This window comes from Chiloscyllium punctatum, chromosome 14 (assembly GCF_047496795.1).
Source record: "Chiloscyllium punctatum isolate Juve2018m chromosome 14, sChiPun1.3, whole genome shotgun sequence".
NCBI classification, from domain to species: Eukaryota; Metazoa; Chordata; class Chondrichthyes; order Orectolobiformes; family Hemiscylliidae; genus Chiloscyllium; species Chiloscyllium punctatum.
Genome location: NC_092752.1, coordinates 1,616,405 through 1,636,390, shown reverse-complemented (window position 1 = coordinate 1,636,390; position 19,986 = coordinate 1,616,405). Strand labels below are relative to the sequence as shown.

General features: G+C 42.0%; 1 protein-coding gene across 7 annotated transcripts in view; it reads left to right on the top strand.

Moving 5' to 3' along the window:
* Positions 1 to 19,986, top strand: part of bdh2 (3-hydroxybutyrate dehydrogenase, type 2) — a 95,050-nt gene that overhangs the window by 9,218 nt on the left and 65,846 nt on the right. For 5 of the 7 annotated variants that reach the window (XM_072583722.1, XM_072583724.1, XM_072583723.1 and 2 more), the window contains 2 exons: positions 325 to 404; positions 1,057 to 1,135. In XM_072583722.1, the coding sequence (XP_072439823.1) occupies positions 333 to 404; positions 1,057 to 1,135 (151 nt within the window). In that variant the 5' untranslated portion in view covers positions 325 to 332. The remainder of the gene's footprint in view (positions 1 to 324; positions 405 to 1,056; positions 1,136 to 19,986) is intronic. The other 2 variants (XM_072583721.1, XM_072583725.1) reach the window with 1 other exon arrangement.

Here is a 19,986-nt window from a genome sequence, read left to right as displayed (position 1 = left end):
ACCCATCTTGTTCCCTTTATCACCCTTCTCCCTGACCTCCATTAGATCCTGCTTAAACAATGTCTCAATTTTAAAATGTTATTTTAGTTTAAATCCCTCCGTGGCCTTGCTCCTCCTCCTCCTCATCACTGTGATCTCCTCCAACCCCATGACCCTTAAATATCTATGCAGGTTTAATTCCAGCCTTCAGAGCATTCCCAATTTTAATGAGACTGCAGTTGCTCAAAAGCAGCTCAACACCACCACTGCTGTTGTATAAAAGTATCACTGTTCTGTTGACAAGAAGAAAATCTTCATCTGAGCGTAATTTCTTGTTTTCTTCAGCTAGGGAGATGGGTCGACTTGATGGAAAAGTGATTGTACTCTCTGCAGCAGCACAAGGCATTGGGCGAGCATGTGCAATTGTAAGTTTTCTGTTTTAATGTGTACGATATGGAGTACTCCAATCAGCCATGATCCCACAGATTGGAACATTAGGCTCGAGGGTCGAAACATTTCAGTAGCGCCTAATTTGTCTACTCATATGTTGGAAGTTTCTGTTGATTTCACATTTTAATATTGAGATTCATATAGTATACTGTTAGTAATTATCATCTAATAAGGTTTGAAAAGATGATTGAGACCTAATGGAACACGATTACAGGTGATATACATTTATAACATTCTTAACAACCTGTTCAAAGATGTTCTTATACATCTCTGGAGCTGCTGGGATTAATTATGGGTTAATTGCAAGTGCATACAGGGAGCTTATCATTAGTGGGCTGAAAATTATATGATGTTTGGCCAACTGAAATTAAGCTGTCCCTAAAAGTGTGGACTTAGACTTTCCTTAAAAGTCATTATCTTCTCAGGTAAACCATTAGTGACATATAATGTTCATTAAATAAAATCCAGGCCACACATTGATCGATCTGTAAAGCTCCCTACTTGAGAAATTGCATTAGTTTATTTTTTTACATGCTTTTGAATTTAGAGCAACACAAAAAAAAAGATAATCTATAATCCAGACAAAACTGTCAGAATGATTTTCCCCTTTCTCTTTTCAATTTTAAGGCATTTGGAAAGGAAGGTGCCAGGGTTATTGCTACTGATATAAATGAAGAGAAACTAAAGGAATTGGAGCAATATTCTGGTAATCGATCTGCTTACATTATCTTTACATGTAATTTATCTATAAATATCTTCTTGAATTTGAAAGGCTTTTTCCTGAGACAAACTGTGATTTTTATTTTTGTTTGGGGCTGTGGTGTTGCTGGCATGACCACTATTAGTTGCCTATGTCACTGCAGTCCATTTAGTGTAGGTATGGCCACAGTGCTGTGAGGCAGGGAGTTCGAGCTACAACCCAGCAACAATGACAGCACAGCATCATATTTCCAGATGGTTTGTGTCTTAAAGGAGAACTTGTGGGTGATGGTATTTCCATCTCTTGATCTCCTATATGGCAGTGATCATGAGTTTGGAAAATGCGAATGAAGGAGTTTTTGTGACTTACAACATTGCAGTTTGTATATGGTCCATACTGTTGTCACAGTGTTTTGGAAGAAGAGAGCGAATGTTTAATTTGACGATGGATGCTGATCAAGCAGGTTGCTTTGTTCTACATGGTGTGGAATATCTGGAGTGTTGTTGCAATTGCACAGATCTGCAATTGGACAATATTTTGGACATTTACATGTAATTGATATTAATACAGTTAAACTGCACCAAATAAACAAATATTGTTCCATGCCTGAACTTTTCCAATTAAATGTATATTTTGGGATGATAAATTTGTTTCACGTCCTTGCATAAGTGTCTAATTAAAATGTTGCACCATAATATTTACTGACTTTGTAGTTACTTTCCCAAGTTGAACCTGCAAAATAAATTCTAGACACTAGGATGATGTCATAGTTCTACTTAAACTGCTTGACTCCAAATGGATCAGATTTATTTATTTTTATTGTCTGTTTTCATGTTTTTTAAAATTCTCACCAGTTGGGAGAGTAGGCAGATGATCTGCTTTTGGAGCTATACCAATGTCTGCAGTGAGTTGGCCACTATTGGAGCTATACTGTTAAAGTACTGATTTGAGATGGCCCAGGGAATCCCTTGTGGACTCAGACCTGTAAGTCTCTCACGGTCCGTCCTAGAGATCGTACTCTTTGGAATTCTGGAATAAAAAAAACCTCTTACAGACTGTTTAGTTTAATTTTAGTTATCCCTTTATTTACCAATAGCATCACTGTTACAACATAACACTGATACTATAAGCTAAAATACCTAGGCTCTAGTAACCTAGGAGAGTAGGGTACCAGCTCTTCAAGTGCTCTACCAGGCTACTCTGATTAACTGATACAAAGTGGTTTCCTTTTATACAAAAATTTCTGAAAACGTTGCATGTTCTTAATTAGACAGTTAACAGTGAAAGACAATAATTTGTAAGGAAGAAAAGTTAATTGACAGGTCTGTGTATGCTTGACTAATCACTCCTACAGGCCCTAAGCCATTCATCAGGTGGGAAAAACATAGCCAGCTGAGTTAGGTTCTTGCTAGTGAGATAAACACCCATCATAAAAAGGTACTAAGCTGAGCTAATTGGAGAGTTCATAAGGTAACCTTGTAACAGCTCACATGTCAGATACAATTGTTTTACAAAATGGCTTCTTAGCAAGGACGGAAAATCTTTGACCATAAAATGGCATCCTGACATGTTGTGCCAGAATTTCCTTCAATATTAGGCCTCAAATAATTTCGAAGCTAGGAGCAGACTCCTGCTTTTTAAGCACTGAATCATTCTGTACCTGAGGCTGAGATGTTACCATAAGGTTGCATTTAAACTGACTCATTATCTTTGAATTAACATGCTTTCTTTTCAGAGTTGTGGTTCAAATTCAAATTCAAATAAGACATAAGATCTGATTAGTTAGAATTGACAGTGGGGCAGTCTGTAAGGTCTGTAGAGCGGTCTGCAAGAACAGCAAGTAAGTTCAGGCTTCATCAATATTGCCTTTTACAGAGTTTGTATTTAATAACCAGTAATGGCTACTCAATATCATCATAAAGTCCCAAAATGCAATTAAATTCAGTCCATAACGGGTAAGCACTAAGAGTTAATTTTCTACTGGCTTCAACAGCCTCAGCACTAAAATGGTCTCTGTCTCTCTCTCTCTCTCGCGTCCTTTTGAACTCTCAAGTCAGGGACTTGTAACAGCAAAGATGTTTTCCCTCTGTGTTTGCCTAGCTTGCAAGGGGTAATAAGAATCCATTATAATTGATAGGACCTGACCGTCAATTACAAGGCTTTTAATCATACCGAGTTTCGTTTCAGGGTCAGAATCAAACACTCATTAATTTCACAAGGGAACAGCCATGAATGTTATCATTTGGTGTCCTGTTTACACAGATTCACTGATGTTAAGGCAAATGTTCTTAATTACCTTACAGCATCCTGTTATCACTTAGTGAACACAGATGTTTTTATCTTCTGTGTACCTTGGGAGCCCCCCTTTTTCTGAGCCTCCCTGTCTGTCCCATCTATTTTCTAGTGTGCAGCAATTGTGTTCTATAATTCAACATTACATTTTAGTCTAAATGTTTAAAGACAAATTTTACACTTCTCAATACCAATGTCTGCAGTGAGTTGCCACTGGAAGGTATGGGAGAGATATTCAGTGTGAGTTTTTGTGATGGAATAAAAAAATGAGTTGAGTAATGTTACTCTTTTTTACTTTTGAAAGATTGAGACATTATAGTCTGTGCCGAGTCATTTACCATTCCATGATACTTGAGCTGAACAGTCACTGAGATTCTTGAAAGGTATGTATGTGGGCAGGAAAATCTGAAGAGCTACATTTATACAATATCTTCCAAAACCTTAGAACATTCCTAGAATGCAGTAGAGCCTATTACAATCTGTAGAAACTGATAATTTTAAAACAAATTGAATTTGAACTTCAGTTAATAGTTGAAAAGGATAACACGACAACTTTTATTATAATAAATGGCCAAAAAGAGCCATCAGCTAAATACCACTTGCATGGCAACTTTAAATCACAGAAAGCAACATCCTCTTTTATGCTTTCCTCCCATTGTATTCTCTACAGAAATTACAGTCCTTATTGGCAAACAATCCATATTCGTTCCAGTCTCCAAATGGTTTATGCCCCGTTATTCTAAGTGGTAACCTGAAGTGACTGCTGTTGGATGCTCCTGTTAGTTTCCAGACAGGTTCCCAAATCCTCGAGATTCCAGGATGGATCTCCTGGAATCCTGAGATTTCTGCAAGATGTGTCTCTTCAATTCAAGACTGCTGGACTGAGTCAGCAATAGGCAGTGTGAGGGAATCAACAAAGGGACACATCCTATTTGACCTCCTCCCCAGTCTTCTTGTAGGTGCATGTGTCTGGGACAATACTGGTCGGGCTGACTATCTTGTAGTGTTCGTGGAGGCAAAATCCCAGCTTCAGTCGTGGTTACTCTTTGTTGTGTTCTGTGGCACTGTTATCACTCTGTATGAGACTGAACTCATGAAGATAAAACATCAGAAGATTGGGAATCTACGGAGTGCTTTGGGCCCTCATCAGCAGCAGATTTGTACTTAACACACTCCATAACTTCATGACTTGGCGCATCCCCCATTCTACCATTACATTCCAACCAGGGAACAACCTTGTTTCAATGACAAATACAGAACAGCATGCTAGGAACAACATCAGACACACCCAAAAATGAGATGTCAACCTGTTGGAACTAAAGGAAAACTACTTGCATGCAAAGTTAAAAATCACACAACACCAGGTTATAGTCCAACAGGTTTGTTGGGGAACACTTCAGTGGTCCAGGACATTCGACCTCGGACCTTCGGGTGATCATCCTCCAAGGTGGACTTCGGGACAGGCAGCAGAGAAAAGTGGCCGAGCAGAGACTGATAGCTAAGTTTGGTACCCATAGGGAGGGCCTCAACCGGGACCTTGGGTTCATGTCACATTACAGGTGATCACCATTGCACTACACACACACAGATATTCCTACACACACACACACTCTCACATACACACGGACACAGGTACACACAGACGCGCACACAGACACCCACACATGCCCTTATAGACACACACACTCCCACACTCACACATGCACTCCCTCACAGACTTAAAGCACTCTGCACTCACTACACACACACACACACACACACTCACTACACACACACACACACACACACACACACACACACACACACACACACACACTTTCTCACATTTACAACCCCCACCCCAGACAGACACACAGACAGATAAAGACCCACATGCACACATATATTTTGTGGGGTGAATTTGTACTTGCAGAGTTACATTGTACTTTGCTCAAAAACTGCATACATTCATGTAGAACTCTGAGCTCAAAAACTGCATGAATTTATGTAAAACTCTGTAATCTCACTTTTTAGATTAGAATCAATCTAAACATCATGGCATAGACAGAGAACACAGGGGGCCAACACCTTCAACATATTGTCTAGCTATCACCATTGTTAACAGCTAACCCGAGAATGCAACTTTTAAAAAAAAGGTTTTGTGATTTACATATGAAAGAAGTGAAACTATCACTGTATTCTAACAGATGAAAAGCTTAACAGACAATCAATTTTTCAATGTGTAATTTCGGTTACATCACACTGTAAATTTTTGCTATAAATTCTGTGTTACGATCGAGCCCTCCACTATCACCTGATGAAGGAGTGTTGCTCCAAAAGCTAGTGTGTTTCCAATTAAACCTGTTGGACTATAACCTGGTGTTGTGTGATTTTTAACTTCGTACACCCAAGTCCAACACCGGCATCTCTAAATCATGACTACTTGCATGCAAACTGCATAATAAGCAATCTCATACAGACAGGGTAAGTGATCCCACTACCAGTGGATGAGATCTAAGCACCACTATATGGCCACATCCAGTTGTGAATGATAGTGAATAATTAAAGAACTCACTGGAGGAGGAAGCTACACAAATATCCTTAAATTTGATGCAACAAAAATTGAAGTTGAGTCCTTTTGGATTCATCCTCAGGCAGAAATGCCAGGTGGGTGATCCATCACAGCCTCCTCCTAAGGACCCAAGCTTCACAGTTGCCAGTCTTTAGCCAATTTTGTTTACTGCATGCGAGACCCAGAAGTGGCTGAAGACTAAGGGCTCTGACAACATGTTAGAAAATTGCCCAGATATGTTTTGTACACAAAACCAAAACAGAGTTAGCCCATGTCAAATACCACCGCATTAGTTTATTCTTAGTCATTAGTAAAGTGACTAAAAGAACTATCAATTAAGCTGTCACTTGTAAGCAGTTCATAATGCTCACTTTGGATTCTAGATTAGAGTGGTACTGGAAAAGCACAGCAGTTCAGGCAATATCCGAGGAGCAGTAAAATCAACGTTTCTGGCAAAAGCCCTTCATCAGGAAGGACTTTTGCCCGAAACGTCGATTTTTCCTGCTCCTCAGATGCTGCCTGACCTGCTGTGCTTTTCCAGCACCACTCTAATCTAGACTCTGGTTTCCAGCATCTGCAGTTTTTATTTTTACCTCACTTTGGATCCTGTCAGGCCCACTTGACTTCTGACCTTAGTGAAACCAAAAGGAGCTAAACTCCAAAGGGGAGATACGAATGGCTGCCTTTAACACTAAGTGTGACATCAGGGACTCCCAGCGAAACTGGACTCAACGGGAAGTGGAAAGAAAACTTTCCAATGACTGCAGCCGAGCTACCCAAGGACTGTTCACTTCCCATCAGTAAAGAAAACAAAATCCAAGCCATAACAATCCTTTAAATCTCAAAATTGTAGCAAGCCAATTAATTCTTTCTGAAATTAAGTGACAGCTCTGTAGGAAAACATGTTGGCCAATTTGCCGATGCAAGTTGTCACAAATAGCAAGAGATGAAGCTTAGTTAATTTGTTTTTCGTGGTGTTTTGCTGATACACGTGAGTCAAGACACACTGAAAATTCTCTCGCTTGTTTTCAAATAATGCCATAGTTGCAGGACTGCATTCACTTTCAAGTCCCTGACTCCTGAATAAAAGTAAAATTTGTACATGGCTGAACAAGGTGCCAAAAGAATGTGTGAGTGAGGGGAATAATTAGTTTTGTGCAGGCACTATAATTTTATAGTTAATCTTCATTCCTAGATGAAGGTTCAAGGTGAGGTCTGATCATGTAATGTCTGGTCACACAACACATGGAAATGTTACTGCAGTTTAAAATTATTTTGTGTTGTCAAGGTCATTCTCGGTTACCCATCCCTAATTGTTTGTGTTAAGGTGGGCATGAGCCACCTTAGATTAGATTCCCTACAGTGTGGAAACACACCCTTTAGCCCAACCAGTCCACACCGACCCTCCAAAGAGTAACCCACCCAGACCTGGATCCCTCTGACAAATGCACCTAAGACTACGGGCAATTTAGCATGGCCAGTTCACCTTCTTGAATTCTTGCAAGTCCACCTGCTGTAGGTACACCCACGATGCTGTTTGGGATAAAGTTTGACCCACATTTACTTTAGAAAGGAGCTGAATATCTTTGTCTGTAGTCAAAGAGTGTGGTGCTGGAAAAGCACAGCCGGTCAGGTAGTATCTGAGGAGCAGGAGAATCAACGTTTCGAGTTTGTGGTCTTTCAGGATCCCTGATGAAGAGCTCATGCTTGAAACGTGATTCTCCTGCTCCTTGGATGCTGCCTGACCGGATGTGCTTTTCCAGCACCACACTCTTCGACTCTGATCTCCAGCATTTGCAGTCCTCACATTCTCATATCTTTGCCTGTAGTTTTACACCTGCAGTCATTGTGCAAGAAATAGCTAGGAAGCCACTCATGGGCAGATTTTAAAAAAAGAGACGGTAGGTGCAGGAGGAATGAATAGGGAGTAGAAACTGGAGGAGGGGTGAGCTTTGGTTCCACCAATAAGTAATAGTAATTCACAGCAACTACATTCATAACTGTGAGTTACCCTACAGAGCTAGCTAATAATTTATCTCATGACCAATGGTAATATAATTACACACACAATGTTATGCTTATTACTCCCAATCTATAGCTGGTATTAATTCTATAATCCCTTGAGTTTCACTCTAGAGCTACAGTCAGAGCCACCCTACTTTGTATGAGGTAAGATCAGGTTTGATCTCTCATAGAGATGTACAACATGGAAACAGAACCTTCAGTCCAACTCCTCCATGCCGTCCAGATATGCCAATCTAATCCAGTCCCATTTGCCAGCCCTTGGCCCATATCCGTCTAAACCTTTCCTATTCATATACCCATCTAGATGCCTTTTAAATGTACCAGCCTCCACCACTTCCTCTGGCAGCTCATTCCATACACCCACCACCTGCTGTGCGAAAGTTGCCCCTTAGGTCTCTTTTATATCTTTCCCCTCTCACCTAAACCTATGCCCTCTAGTTCTGAACTCCCCCACCCCAGGGAAAAGACTTTGCCTATTTACCCTATCCATACCTCTCATGATTTTATAAACCTCCATAAAGTCACCCCTCAGCCTCCGATGCTCCAAGGAAAACAGCCCCAACCTATTCAGCTTCTCCCTATAGCTCAAACCCTCTGACCCTGGGGACATCCTTGTAAATCTTTTCTGAACCCTTTCAAGTTTCACAACATCCTTCCGATAGGAAGGAGACCAGAATTACACACAATATTCCAAAAGTGGCCTAACCAACATCCTGTACAGCTGCAACATGACCTCCCAACTCCTGTACTCAATACTCTGACCAATAAAGGAAAGCATACCAAACGCCGCCTTCACTATCCTATCTACCTGCGACTCCACTTTCAACGAGCTATTGTTAAAGGACCTATTCGAGACGGCTCAGGGAACCCCTGATGGACTCGACCTGTGAGCCTCTCTTAGTTCATCCCGGAGATCGTACTCTGTGGTAGTCTGGAATATAAAACTCTTACAGACAATTTAGTTTAAATTATTCCCTTAATTAACGATGGCATCAATGTTACACTGTAACATAGATACCTACAAACCAGGCTTGAGCTTAGGTTTTAAAACCATTCGCAGAGTAGTAGCACCAGCTCTCTCTCTTGCTCTCTCTCTCGCTCTCTCCAACCCTTCAGCCTGTGAATGTAATGTAGAGAAGAAGGTTTCCTCTCTCTCACTCACACATAAACATCTTCCAACTTCCTTACTATGCCAGTTTTTTCCTAGCCTGTAAGGGTAATGAGACATTCACATTCCAGCACAGTCAAGATGAAAGGACTAAGCTTCATAAATTAAAATCTGCTCAGTGTGGTAAACATGAAAATATATCAGGGTTGTTCATGCATATTCCACTTAGCTTATTAAATTACAAGTTCTTTTCCTATTGGGTGTGAGTTTTGTTAAGAGTCTTCAATATTGTACAAAATGCGGAGGAAATGTACAAAATGCGGGATCATGGGAGATATAGCAGTTTGGATCAGTAATTGGCTTGCTGAAAGAAGACAGAGGGTGGTGGTTGATGGGAAATGTTCATCCTGGAGTTCAGTTACCAGTAGTTTACCGCAAGGGTCAGTGTTGGGTCCACTGCTGTTCGTCATTTTTATAAACGACCTGGATGAGGGCGTAGAAGGGTAAGTTAGTAAATTTGCATACAACACTAAGGTTGGTGGAGTTGTGGATAGTGACAAAGGATGTTGTAGGTTACAGAGAGACATAGATAAGCTGCAGAGCTGGGCTGAGAGGTGGCAAATGGAGTTTAATGCGGACAAGTGTGAGGTGATTCACTTTGGTCGGAGTAACCAGAATGCAAAGTACTGGGCTAATGGTAGGATTCTTGGTAGTGTAGATGAGCAGAGAGATCTTGGTGTCCAGGTACACAGATCCTTGAAAGTTGCCACCCAGGTTGACAGGGTTGTTAAGAGGGCATACAGTGTTTTAGCTTTTATTAATAGAGGGATCGAGTTCCAGAACCATGAGGTTATGCTACAGTTGTACAAAACTCTAGTGTGGCCGCACTTGGAGTATTGTGTACAGTTCAGGTCACCTAATTATACGAAGGATGTGGAAGCTTTGGAAAGGGTGCAGAGGAGATTTACTAGGATGTTGCCTGGTATGGAAGAAAGGCTGAGGGACTTGAGGCTGTTTTCGTTAGAGAGAAGAAGGTTGAAAGGTGGCTTAATAAAGATATATAAGATAATCAGAGGGTTAGATAGGGTGGACAGGGAGAGCCTTTTTCCAAGAATGGTGACGGCGAACACGAGGGGGCATAGCTTTAAATTGAGGGATGATAGATATAGGACAGATGTCAGAGGTAGTTTCTTTACTCAGAGAGTAGTAAGGGTATGGAATGCTTTGCCTGCAACGGTAGTAGATTCACCAACTTTAATGCATTTAAGTCGTCATTGGACAAGCATACGGACGTACATGGAATAGTGTAGGTTAGATGGGCTTCAGATTGGTATGACAGGTCGGCGCAACATCGGGGGCCGAAGGGCCTGTACTGCGCTGGAATGTTCTATGTTAATAAAAACAGAAATTTAGTTATCCAACATCCTACTGTGAAATATGCACAGCCTTCAGCCCTGAGGTGAGAAGGACGTACTGCCACACATTCCACAAGTGAACAAATGTTATCACCTTATTTACACTGATCCATTGACACTAAGAACAGATGCCCCCAATTCTTCTAAACAAGCACTTCCCCGCATTCTCTGCAGTGAGTATGTCACATCTAAGGCTACATGCTTTCTCATTCCCTCCCTTTATCATTTCATGATAACAATACAATTCATCCATTCAGTCCATTTGCATTTTCAACAAATCGAGCGCCTCTTCTGGCGAGTCTTTGTCTGGAGAATCAGAGTCGAAAAGATACCTGATTTCGGCAAAGACACTCATACATGGAGGTACAGGAGTGAACAAAGGTCAATTAACAAGATTCTTCTTTGGCTTAGGTTTCATGCGTAAGCAGATGACAATGTATATTCCTAGGATGAGACTAACGATTATCAGTGATTCCCACACGAACCATCCACACAGTGACCATAGCCAGCAGGTAGGACTCCATCAACATGAGTCAGACAATGGTGGGGCAGGTATCTTCCTTGCATTTGACCTGTTTTGTTGATGACATCTGTGTCATATACAATGTCTTTAGAGAAGTTGTCTATGAAGGCGTAACATTGTGGGCCAGTGACAGAATAAATGCCTCCTTCTTTAGCAAGGACAATGTCTAATACTATTCGATTCTGAAGCATCATCATCTGAGTCTCCTGTAACTCTTTGTTCATTCGTTTCAACCCATGGAGAGTTGAGTTGGCAAGTTTCTTGATTTTGTACGTAAGGTCACCTATCTGATCTATGGCCTTCTCAACACCCCAGGACTAAGGCCTCCCATCAACCTAGACCACCAGGTTTGTTGATGGAAGAAGTCATGCAAGTCTTGTTTTGTTTTTCCTCTAATATTTGTTCCGTAGCAATTCACATATTGGTGGGCTTTCTGTTTGTCATCTAACTTAGGTATTTTATGGTGGACGGTAAAATGTGGTAAGGCACTGAGGGATAAAATCTATTTATATTTGGAAAAGAATGGGCTTATCAGTGATCGACAACTTTCCAACTTAATTGGGTTCTTTGAGGAAGTGTCCAAGTTCATAGATGAAGGAAGTGCTGTAGATGTCACATACATGGACTTTAGTAAGGCATTTGATAAGGTTCCCCATGGTAAACTAATGGAGAAAGTAGAGTCATATGGTGTGCAGGGTGTTCTAGCTAAGTGAATAAAGGACTGGTTGAGCAACAGGAGACAGAGAGGAATAGTTGAAGGAAGTTTCTTGAAATGGAGAAAGGTGACCATTGGTGTTCCACAGGGGTCAGTGTTGGGACCACTGTTGTTTGTAATATACATAAATGATCTGGAAGAGGGCACTGTTGGTATGATCAGCAAGTTTGCAGATGACACGAAGATTGGTGGAGTAGCAGAAAGCATAAGGGACTGTCAGAGAATACAGGATGATATAGATACACTGGAGAGTTGGGCGGAAAAGTGGCAGATGGGTCTCATTCCAGACAAATGTGAGGTGATGCATTTTGGGAAGTTAATTCTAGAGCGAACTATATTGTAAATGGAAGAGCCTTGGGAAAAGTTGATGAGCAGAGAGATCTGGGAGTGCAGGTCCATTGTACCCTGAAGGTGGATAGAGTAGTCAAGAAAGCATACGGTATGCTTGCCTTCATTGGTCAGGGTATTGAGTAGAAGAGCTGGCAAGTCATGTTAAAAAATTATACAAGATATTGGTTCAGCCACATTTAGAATATTTTGTACAGATATGGGTGCCACATTACCAAAAGAATGTGGACGCTTTGGAGAGGGTGCAAAGAAGGTTTACGAGGATGTTGCCTGGTATGGAAGGTGCTAGCTATGAAGAGAAGTTGAGTAGGTTAGGATTGTTTTTGTAGGGGGATACATGCGGCAAGTACTTTACACAGAGGGTGGTAGGTGCCTGGAACACGTTGCCAGCAGAGTTAGTGGAAGCAGGCACGGTAGATTCATTTAAGGTACGTCTGGACTGATGCATGAATAGGTGGGGAGCAGAGGGATACAGATGCTTAGGAATTGGGCGATAGGTTTGGACAGTAGATTTGGTTTGGCTCAGGCTTGAAGGGCCAAAAGGCCAGTTCCTGGGCTGTAAATTTTCTTAGTTCTTTGTTCTTTGTGTGCACTAAAGCACAACATCCATACCAGTACAGGGTAAACATGGGTGGGCCTTGTTTTTGATTAGCCAGTGAGGGTAACACAGAGTTCCGAGGGAACACTTCTCTGTGTGAATGACGAGTGCAATCAGAGTGAGGGCTGAATCTTGTAAACAGTGGGTGTTATCAAAAGTTCAGTTATCCAAGTGTATTAGTGAATGGAGAGGAGGAGTACGACCAGTGTCTTTTATAACATTGTTACACAGTACTTGCTTCACTTGCCCCATGTCGTGGATACCAGATGTTCTTTTAATGCACCATTCTAACAGTGGGAACAACGTTAATGTTGAATCCTTTAGGTTTGTTAGTGCACTTCACACAGTGACACCCATCTTCTACCAAATGGGTTTTGTCATCACAGCTGAGGGGTTGCATTGTACATCAGAATGGTGGAAGAGTGAGCAGACAGCACATGGTTCGGAGTGTTTAGCTTGAATATGGAAACTATTAGCAATAGAAGGGGGATTGGGATGCATAAGATTTTTGGTCTGTCTTCACCTTTCCAGTTTGTCTTATTAACTGCAGTAGCTATTGATTGCAGAAGCTGTATAAAGGTATTTCTGCTAGTAGCAGTAGGTTGGATAAGAGAAGGTTCCTTCGAGGAGGTATAGGTTGACAGTCTCAGAGCAATAGATGCCTCAGGGTTCTGTGATTTTGGGTGTTCAATACTGCAATTTGTATGGTTCCTTTGGGAGAGGAACAGACAAACATTTCAAAGTAACAGTTTTCAGCTAATAGAGTGGATGAAGTTATAGAATCTCCTGACAACTGGTATAGATGGGTTGTGAAGGTGACAATAATGTCAAAAGTGATGTTTGGGGGTGCAATATGAATAGCTTAAATGAGTTTCAGCTGGGCTGCTGCATTCATAGCTTCCAACAGTTGGTACAAGTTTCATGGAGCTGACAAATTCAATCTTGAGGGAGAGCAGTGGGGAAAGTAATACATTCGTCATCATTGGAGCATGCCCAAACACCAATTCCACTGCCAGTGCAGCCAGTGCATCCATGATTACATCAGCATTCTACACCTAAATTGTTGGTTTTATTTCTACAAGTGGCATTGGGGAGACAAGTGGGACACGTTAGTGTTCTCACAGTATCAAGAGTAGTGGTTAGCAGAGTGAGTGTGGTTAATTTCTGCTGTTTCCTGGTCAACGGGGTTGTCTTGTCGTGAGTGGTAGTAACGCCGTCAGTGATAGTGATGGTGGTAGGTGATGATTTGGTCATCAGTGTAGGGGGAAGAGTCACTGATGGGCATCTAACAGTCTCATTGTTTCAGCATGTGGCATCCTCCAAGGTATCGATTAGATTAGATTACCTAGGGTGTGGAAACAGGCCCTTCAGCCCAACCAGTCCACACTGACCCTCTGAAGAGTAACCCACCCAGACTCATTTTCCTTCTGACTAATGCACCTATCACTATGGGCAATTTAGCATGGCCAATTCACCTGCCAGCACATCTTTGGATTGTGGGAGGAAACCGGAGCACCCGGAGGAAACCCACGCAGACGCGGGGCGAATGTATAAATTCCACACAGTCACCCGAGGCCAGAATCGAATCTGGGACCCTGGTGCTGTGAGGCAGCAGTGTTAACCATTGAGCCACTGTGCTGCCTCCTTTTAGATTGATAAAATTAATTCCTGTGACGTTCATGCCAATGAATATCACCTTAGTCACTTCTCTGTTTGACTCATCAGCATTGACACACATTCTGTTTGGACAGTCATGTTGGAGGTTTAGCCCGTTGGAGATATTACAGATGGGCAGATTACATCTGGACACATGCACTTGGGTTGGGTTTTCATCGGATGATTGCTCTCATATTAATACTGGGATTGTGAGGGTGATAAAAGTTTGCGATGTCCTTTGTAGACCCAGGTTGAATGTCCTTCTACTTTTACTTCAGTTTCAGTTGTCTGAAGAACTTGATAGGGACTGTTACAGCGAGGGTCCAATTTCTCCCGATTAAAGTTTTTCAGTAGTACGTAGTCACCGGGGTTGATGTCTTTAAACGTTGGAGCTCTTTCTTCTTCCTTCCCTGGTATCCGATAGGCTTCTTTGACCTATTGATGATAAGACTGCCATGCTTTGGTTAGCTTAATCAGGTACCTGTGCATCTCTTCTGCTATGACATGCACATCAACAGAGTGTTGGGCAGTGAATGGTGCAGATCAGGGAATCCTCAGGGGCATTCCATATGTCAGTTCAGCCGCCAAGAATCCTGTTTTCTTCTGGATCATGGTTTTCATATTAAAAAGGGCAGTTGGAGGCATTTGCAGCCAATTAAGGCCCGTTTTCCTCAACCAACTTGCTTAGCTGGCCTTTTAAAATACCATTGGCTCTTTCTACAATTCTCGCTGCTTGGGGACAGTTGGCACAATGGAACCACTGATTCATATTCAGGCTCTCACACAGTTCCTTGTTTAGGTCCATTATTGGACCGTTACTGGTATTCCAAATTTGGGAACTATTTCCCTTAGTAGAATTTTACAAGTAATTGTTGCTGTGCAGTCACTACACAGATAAGCTTCAATCCATTTACTAAATACATCGATTATCACTAAGCAATACTTATAACAATGGCATCTAGATAATTCTTTAAAATCCAACTGGATAGTATCAAAAGATGCACTTGGCAGGGTAGTTTCACCTGGTGGACAGTTTATTCCTTTCCCGGGATTATGCTTTTGATAAGTTAGGTAAAAACAATGACTGCAGATGCTGAAAACCAGAATTTAGATTAGAGTGGTGCTGGAAAAGCGCAGCAGGTCATGCAGCATCTGAGGAGCAGTGAAATCAACATTTTGGGCAAAAGCCCTTCATCAGGAATACAGGCAGAGTGCCTGAAGGGTGATAAGATAAGAGGAGGGTGGGGAGAAAGTAGCATAGAGTACAATAGGTGAATGGGGGAGGGGATGAAGGTGAGAGGTCAGGGGGAGAAGGGTGGAGTGGATAGGTGGAAAGGAAGATAGGCAGGTAGGACAAGTCATGAGGACAGTGCTGAGCTGGAAGTTTGGAACTGGGGTGAGGTGGGGGAAGGGGAAATGAGGAAACTGGTGAAGTCCACCTTGATGCCCTGGGGTTGAAGTGTTTCGAGGCGGAAGATGAGGCGTTTTTCCTCCAGGCATTGGATGGTGAGGGAATTTCGATAAATTAGGCAATTTGCAGCTGCTTGTTTTGCTTTTTCTTGCAGGTGAGGATTCCACCAATTTTGGAGAATTCTGTCCACAATTCCCTCCTTATCTACATGCGTATGTGTATGAACATAATCAGCTCGAATAGGCAAAAACAAGTTGAGCAGACATGTCTGTCCTAACGGCGTAACCCAAAGTTCAGTATAACTATTTACAGAAAAACCCTGGTTCATCCATCTTTGGTTTTCCTCATCAGAGGAGACCCCTGATGGGTCCATATTTGCTCTTGGTCAGGCATGATCGGGGTATAAGAAGAGGAAAAAAGAGGATGTTCCTTTGGTTTCCTGTTGGTCATTTGAGTGACCATAGCTCTAAATTCAAAAGCTTCCTTCTGAGCAGCTGCATCAGCGGCATGGTTACCTTTCATGACATCAGGAGTATCGGAGAAGTGAGCAGAACATTTGGGAATTGCCAATTGAGAGGGATGTTGAATAGTGTGAAGGAGATTAGCAACGTAGGCAGTATTGAGGATATGGGTTCCTGATTAGGTAAGAAAGCTGCCCTGTTGCCTGAGTTGACCAAAATCATTGGCCAATCCAAAGGCGTAGCAGGAGTCAGTGTAGATATTAGCTGACTTCCCTTCAGCAGGTATGCAGGCATGGATGAAAACAAGGAGCTTGGCTTGTTGGGCAGAACAGGGTGGATTGATGGAATAAGCTTCTATCGTTTGAGACAAAGTGACAATCACATATCCTGATATGTGTTTGCCCTCTGGAGAGGTAGAAGAAGAGCCATCACCAAAAAGTGTAAAATCTGGGTTAACAAGAGGCTGATCCCTAAGATCTGGACATGGCTTAGTAACAAAGTCATTTATAGCAACACAGTCATGGGAGAATTGGAGTTCATTCTCAGGGCTAACGGTAACCACAGGAAGATTCAAAGGAGGATGATGACCTACGTCAGGGAGTCAGCTTCAGAAAGGGTTCTGTGCAGTAAAAGGGACAAACTGCTGGGGTCCCTAGGGAGGGGGATCCAAAGATTGCTGGCTCCTTCCATCGATAGGGGGCTGCCTTTGGGAAAGGGCAGTTTTTGGACCAGTGTCCTGGTTGATTACAGTTGAAGCAAATGTCTGGTCACTTGGGGGCTCTAAGAGGTGGGAGAGGCAGAGAGGAATAGTAAGAGGATGTATAGGGGGTAAAGGGCATCATGGACATAGAAGGGTACATAGGAGGACCCCAAGGTCCATAGGGATGTTGTTGATATACAATATCAGTCCTATTGTCTTGCCATAATGGATGACATTATGGGGCTTCCATTTGATAGCTGTGCTCCAAAGGTCTATTTGGAGTTCCGATTTTAGGTCTAGCCCCTGCAGTTTGGGCAAATTCGGTCTTGAGCTTAACCATTCAGGCCTTACTGTCGGAGGTCCTTTAGTTCTCAGAAGTAACATACTTCTCGGCTGAAGTGTTCAACATCGGCATGTTGATAGTGCGTTTAATGTGTTTTAATAGTCAGGAAGGACAGTTGTACATAAATTGGGGTGTTTGTCCTTGTGGGTACTGATGTCACCAGAGTAAGCACTGTAGCAGTCCTTAAAGCAGACAAGGAAATCCTCAGCTCCTTCGCTTGAGCAAGGTTTACATGTGAGGACCTTACTCCCGTGGACTGCACAGTGCACTGTTTGACAGAGGCAGGTAATACTCCAATCTGACCTATTCGATTCACCAGGATGCATAAGCACGAGTTGGGTATGATGATTACATTGTAAAATTTCTAAGAACTTAGTCCATTTTTCAGGGGAAAGAGCGCATTCTATGAAGTTAAGGAAGTCTTGGGAGGCCGCATTGTAAATGGTCCTAATCCTAATAATATAATTAACAAATTCTTCGGGATTCTTTTCATAGTCTAGAGTCTTATTATTGATGCTAGAGAGGTTACAAAGCTTCCAAAGTTGATAAAGATTAACAAATGGATTTTGTCCCTGATTCTGGACAAGTGGGTTAGAGACGCTGCTCATCGGGAAATTTCCCCTTGACCATTTCATATCATGGTGAGTGCGAGGACTAACATTAAGGTCCCTAAACTCTAATTGCAATTCATCAATGTCTTCAGGACTCAGTTGTGGTGGGGCAGTGGCACCCAATGGTGCCTTCTCAGGGTTTCCTTCTGTCTTAATCTTAGTTGATCCCTAGTGCGGGTGGCAATGGGATTATGGTAACCTTGATCATCTGAATTCTCATTATGCTGGACAGGAGAGAAAAGTGAGGAAGAAAGGATATGGGTCTTGTCACGTTCCTCCTCTGAATAAGAAGGGGGGAGGGTTTCAGGTGCTTTCATTTCGTAATGCATGTTCACTTTGGTCGTACTATGGGTGGGTTTTGAGGAAGTCCCTGTTGGGGAACTGGAAGAGGTCAGTTAACAGGAGGGGGAGGCATAATAAAAGATCTCTTCCAAATCTGATTCAAATTCTTAACCCGCAGGAGAATCCCTGTCCTCAAATAATGGGTTTTTGGGACAAGGTCGGATATAACGAGTTGTCCTTGTTGTCTGTCTGGTCCTGCGCGGCTGTAGCTGCAGTCTGGTTTTTATTTACCAGTTTCCATTTTCTTTGAGGCCCCTGAAATCTCAGATTAGGTTGTGGTTCCCTGCCTTCTTTATCTTTTGCTATTTTTTTTCTCTAGCTATCTCCAATTCTGTTTCTAAAACATGCGCTTCACATTTGCATTTTAGTTCTGTCCTATCTAATTCAAATCCTTCCTCAGTTAATGGATTGATACCCCTTTTAATACAACTTTGTCTCCATGATGATTGCTTGGATTTTTCCCATTTTTCTTTAGCTGCATTTTTTCAACACGGATATGGGTTGTTTCTTTTTATTCCTGCAACCTTTTTTCCATATCTCCTGTTCAACTTTCCTGTGTGCCTCCCAGACGTCAGTCCTTATTCTGTTGGGCAGCTTTAACCCAACATTCCCCTTAATTGGTTCCCATAATTAGGATACGTACTCACTATCTCGGTTAAGGGACATTTGCCCTCGAATTTATCTAGGGTCACACCCATATTTATCCTATTTATTGTATACCTTCACAAAATTCTTACTGTTGTCACTTACCTTCGCAAGGTCCCTATTTTTAGTGCCTATTTAAACAATCTCATTCGGGGTTCCGTCAGGGTATGTGAGAGTGAAATGGGGGAAGCGGCACACAAAAATGCAGACAGAGAGCAACCAAGTACAACCTTACCTTGTGGGCCATTGGTCTCAAGTCTGACCTTTAAATGAATCTCCCTTGTTTCCAGTTTCGCTCAAACTTATCCCTTGTTGGAACCCTGCTCGCAGCTCCAAGTTGTTAAAGGACCTATTTGAGACCGGTCAGGGAATCCCTGATGGACTCAACCTGTAAGTCTCTCTTAGTTCATCCCAGAGATCGTACTCTCTGGTAGTCTGGAATATAAAACTCTTACAGACAATTTAGTTTAAATTATTACCTTTATTTACCAATGGACTGAGTTAAGGTTCTAAACCCTTTAGCAGAGTAGTCTGGATTGGTGTAAATAAGGTGATAACATTTGTTCACTTGTGGAATGTGTGGCAGTACTTCCTTCTCACGCCAGAGGTTGGAGGCGTGCATTTTTCAAAGTAGGATTCCGGGTAACTAAATTTCTGGTTTATATCGAATACTCTTAACAAAACTCATATTCAACCACTGAGCCACATGCTGCCCCTTTTATAAAGTCAATTTCTGCACTTTTACTCCATTTTTGTGTGATTTTAATGCTAAAATTGAGTTGCAAGCAAATGGTGCGTTTTTCACCTGTATGGATCATAGACTCCCTAAGAGGTAGTTGCCTCTCAATGGCGATATTTTGTATTCTCCTCCTGAACCTTGAAGGGAAAATTGGAAATTGTTGTCTCACTCTCAGGAATCAGTTTGTTTTCATTGGGGCCAAATTTTCCCAATTTTGTGTTGTTTAGAATGACAGGACTCCATCAAGTGGCAGAAGTTGGTCTGTGCTCAGTGATCCGCACTGATCAAACTCTGCCACTAGATGGAGCATTTGATTGCCAGGTCTGAAGTAGCTGTGTCCTTTGCCTGAAAACTTACCAACCAAGGGTCAAGTC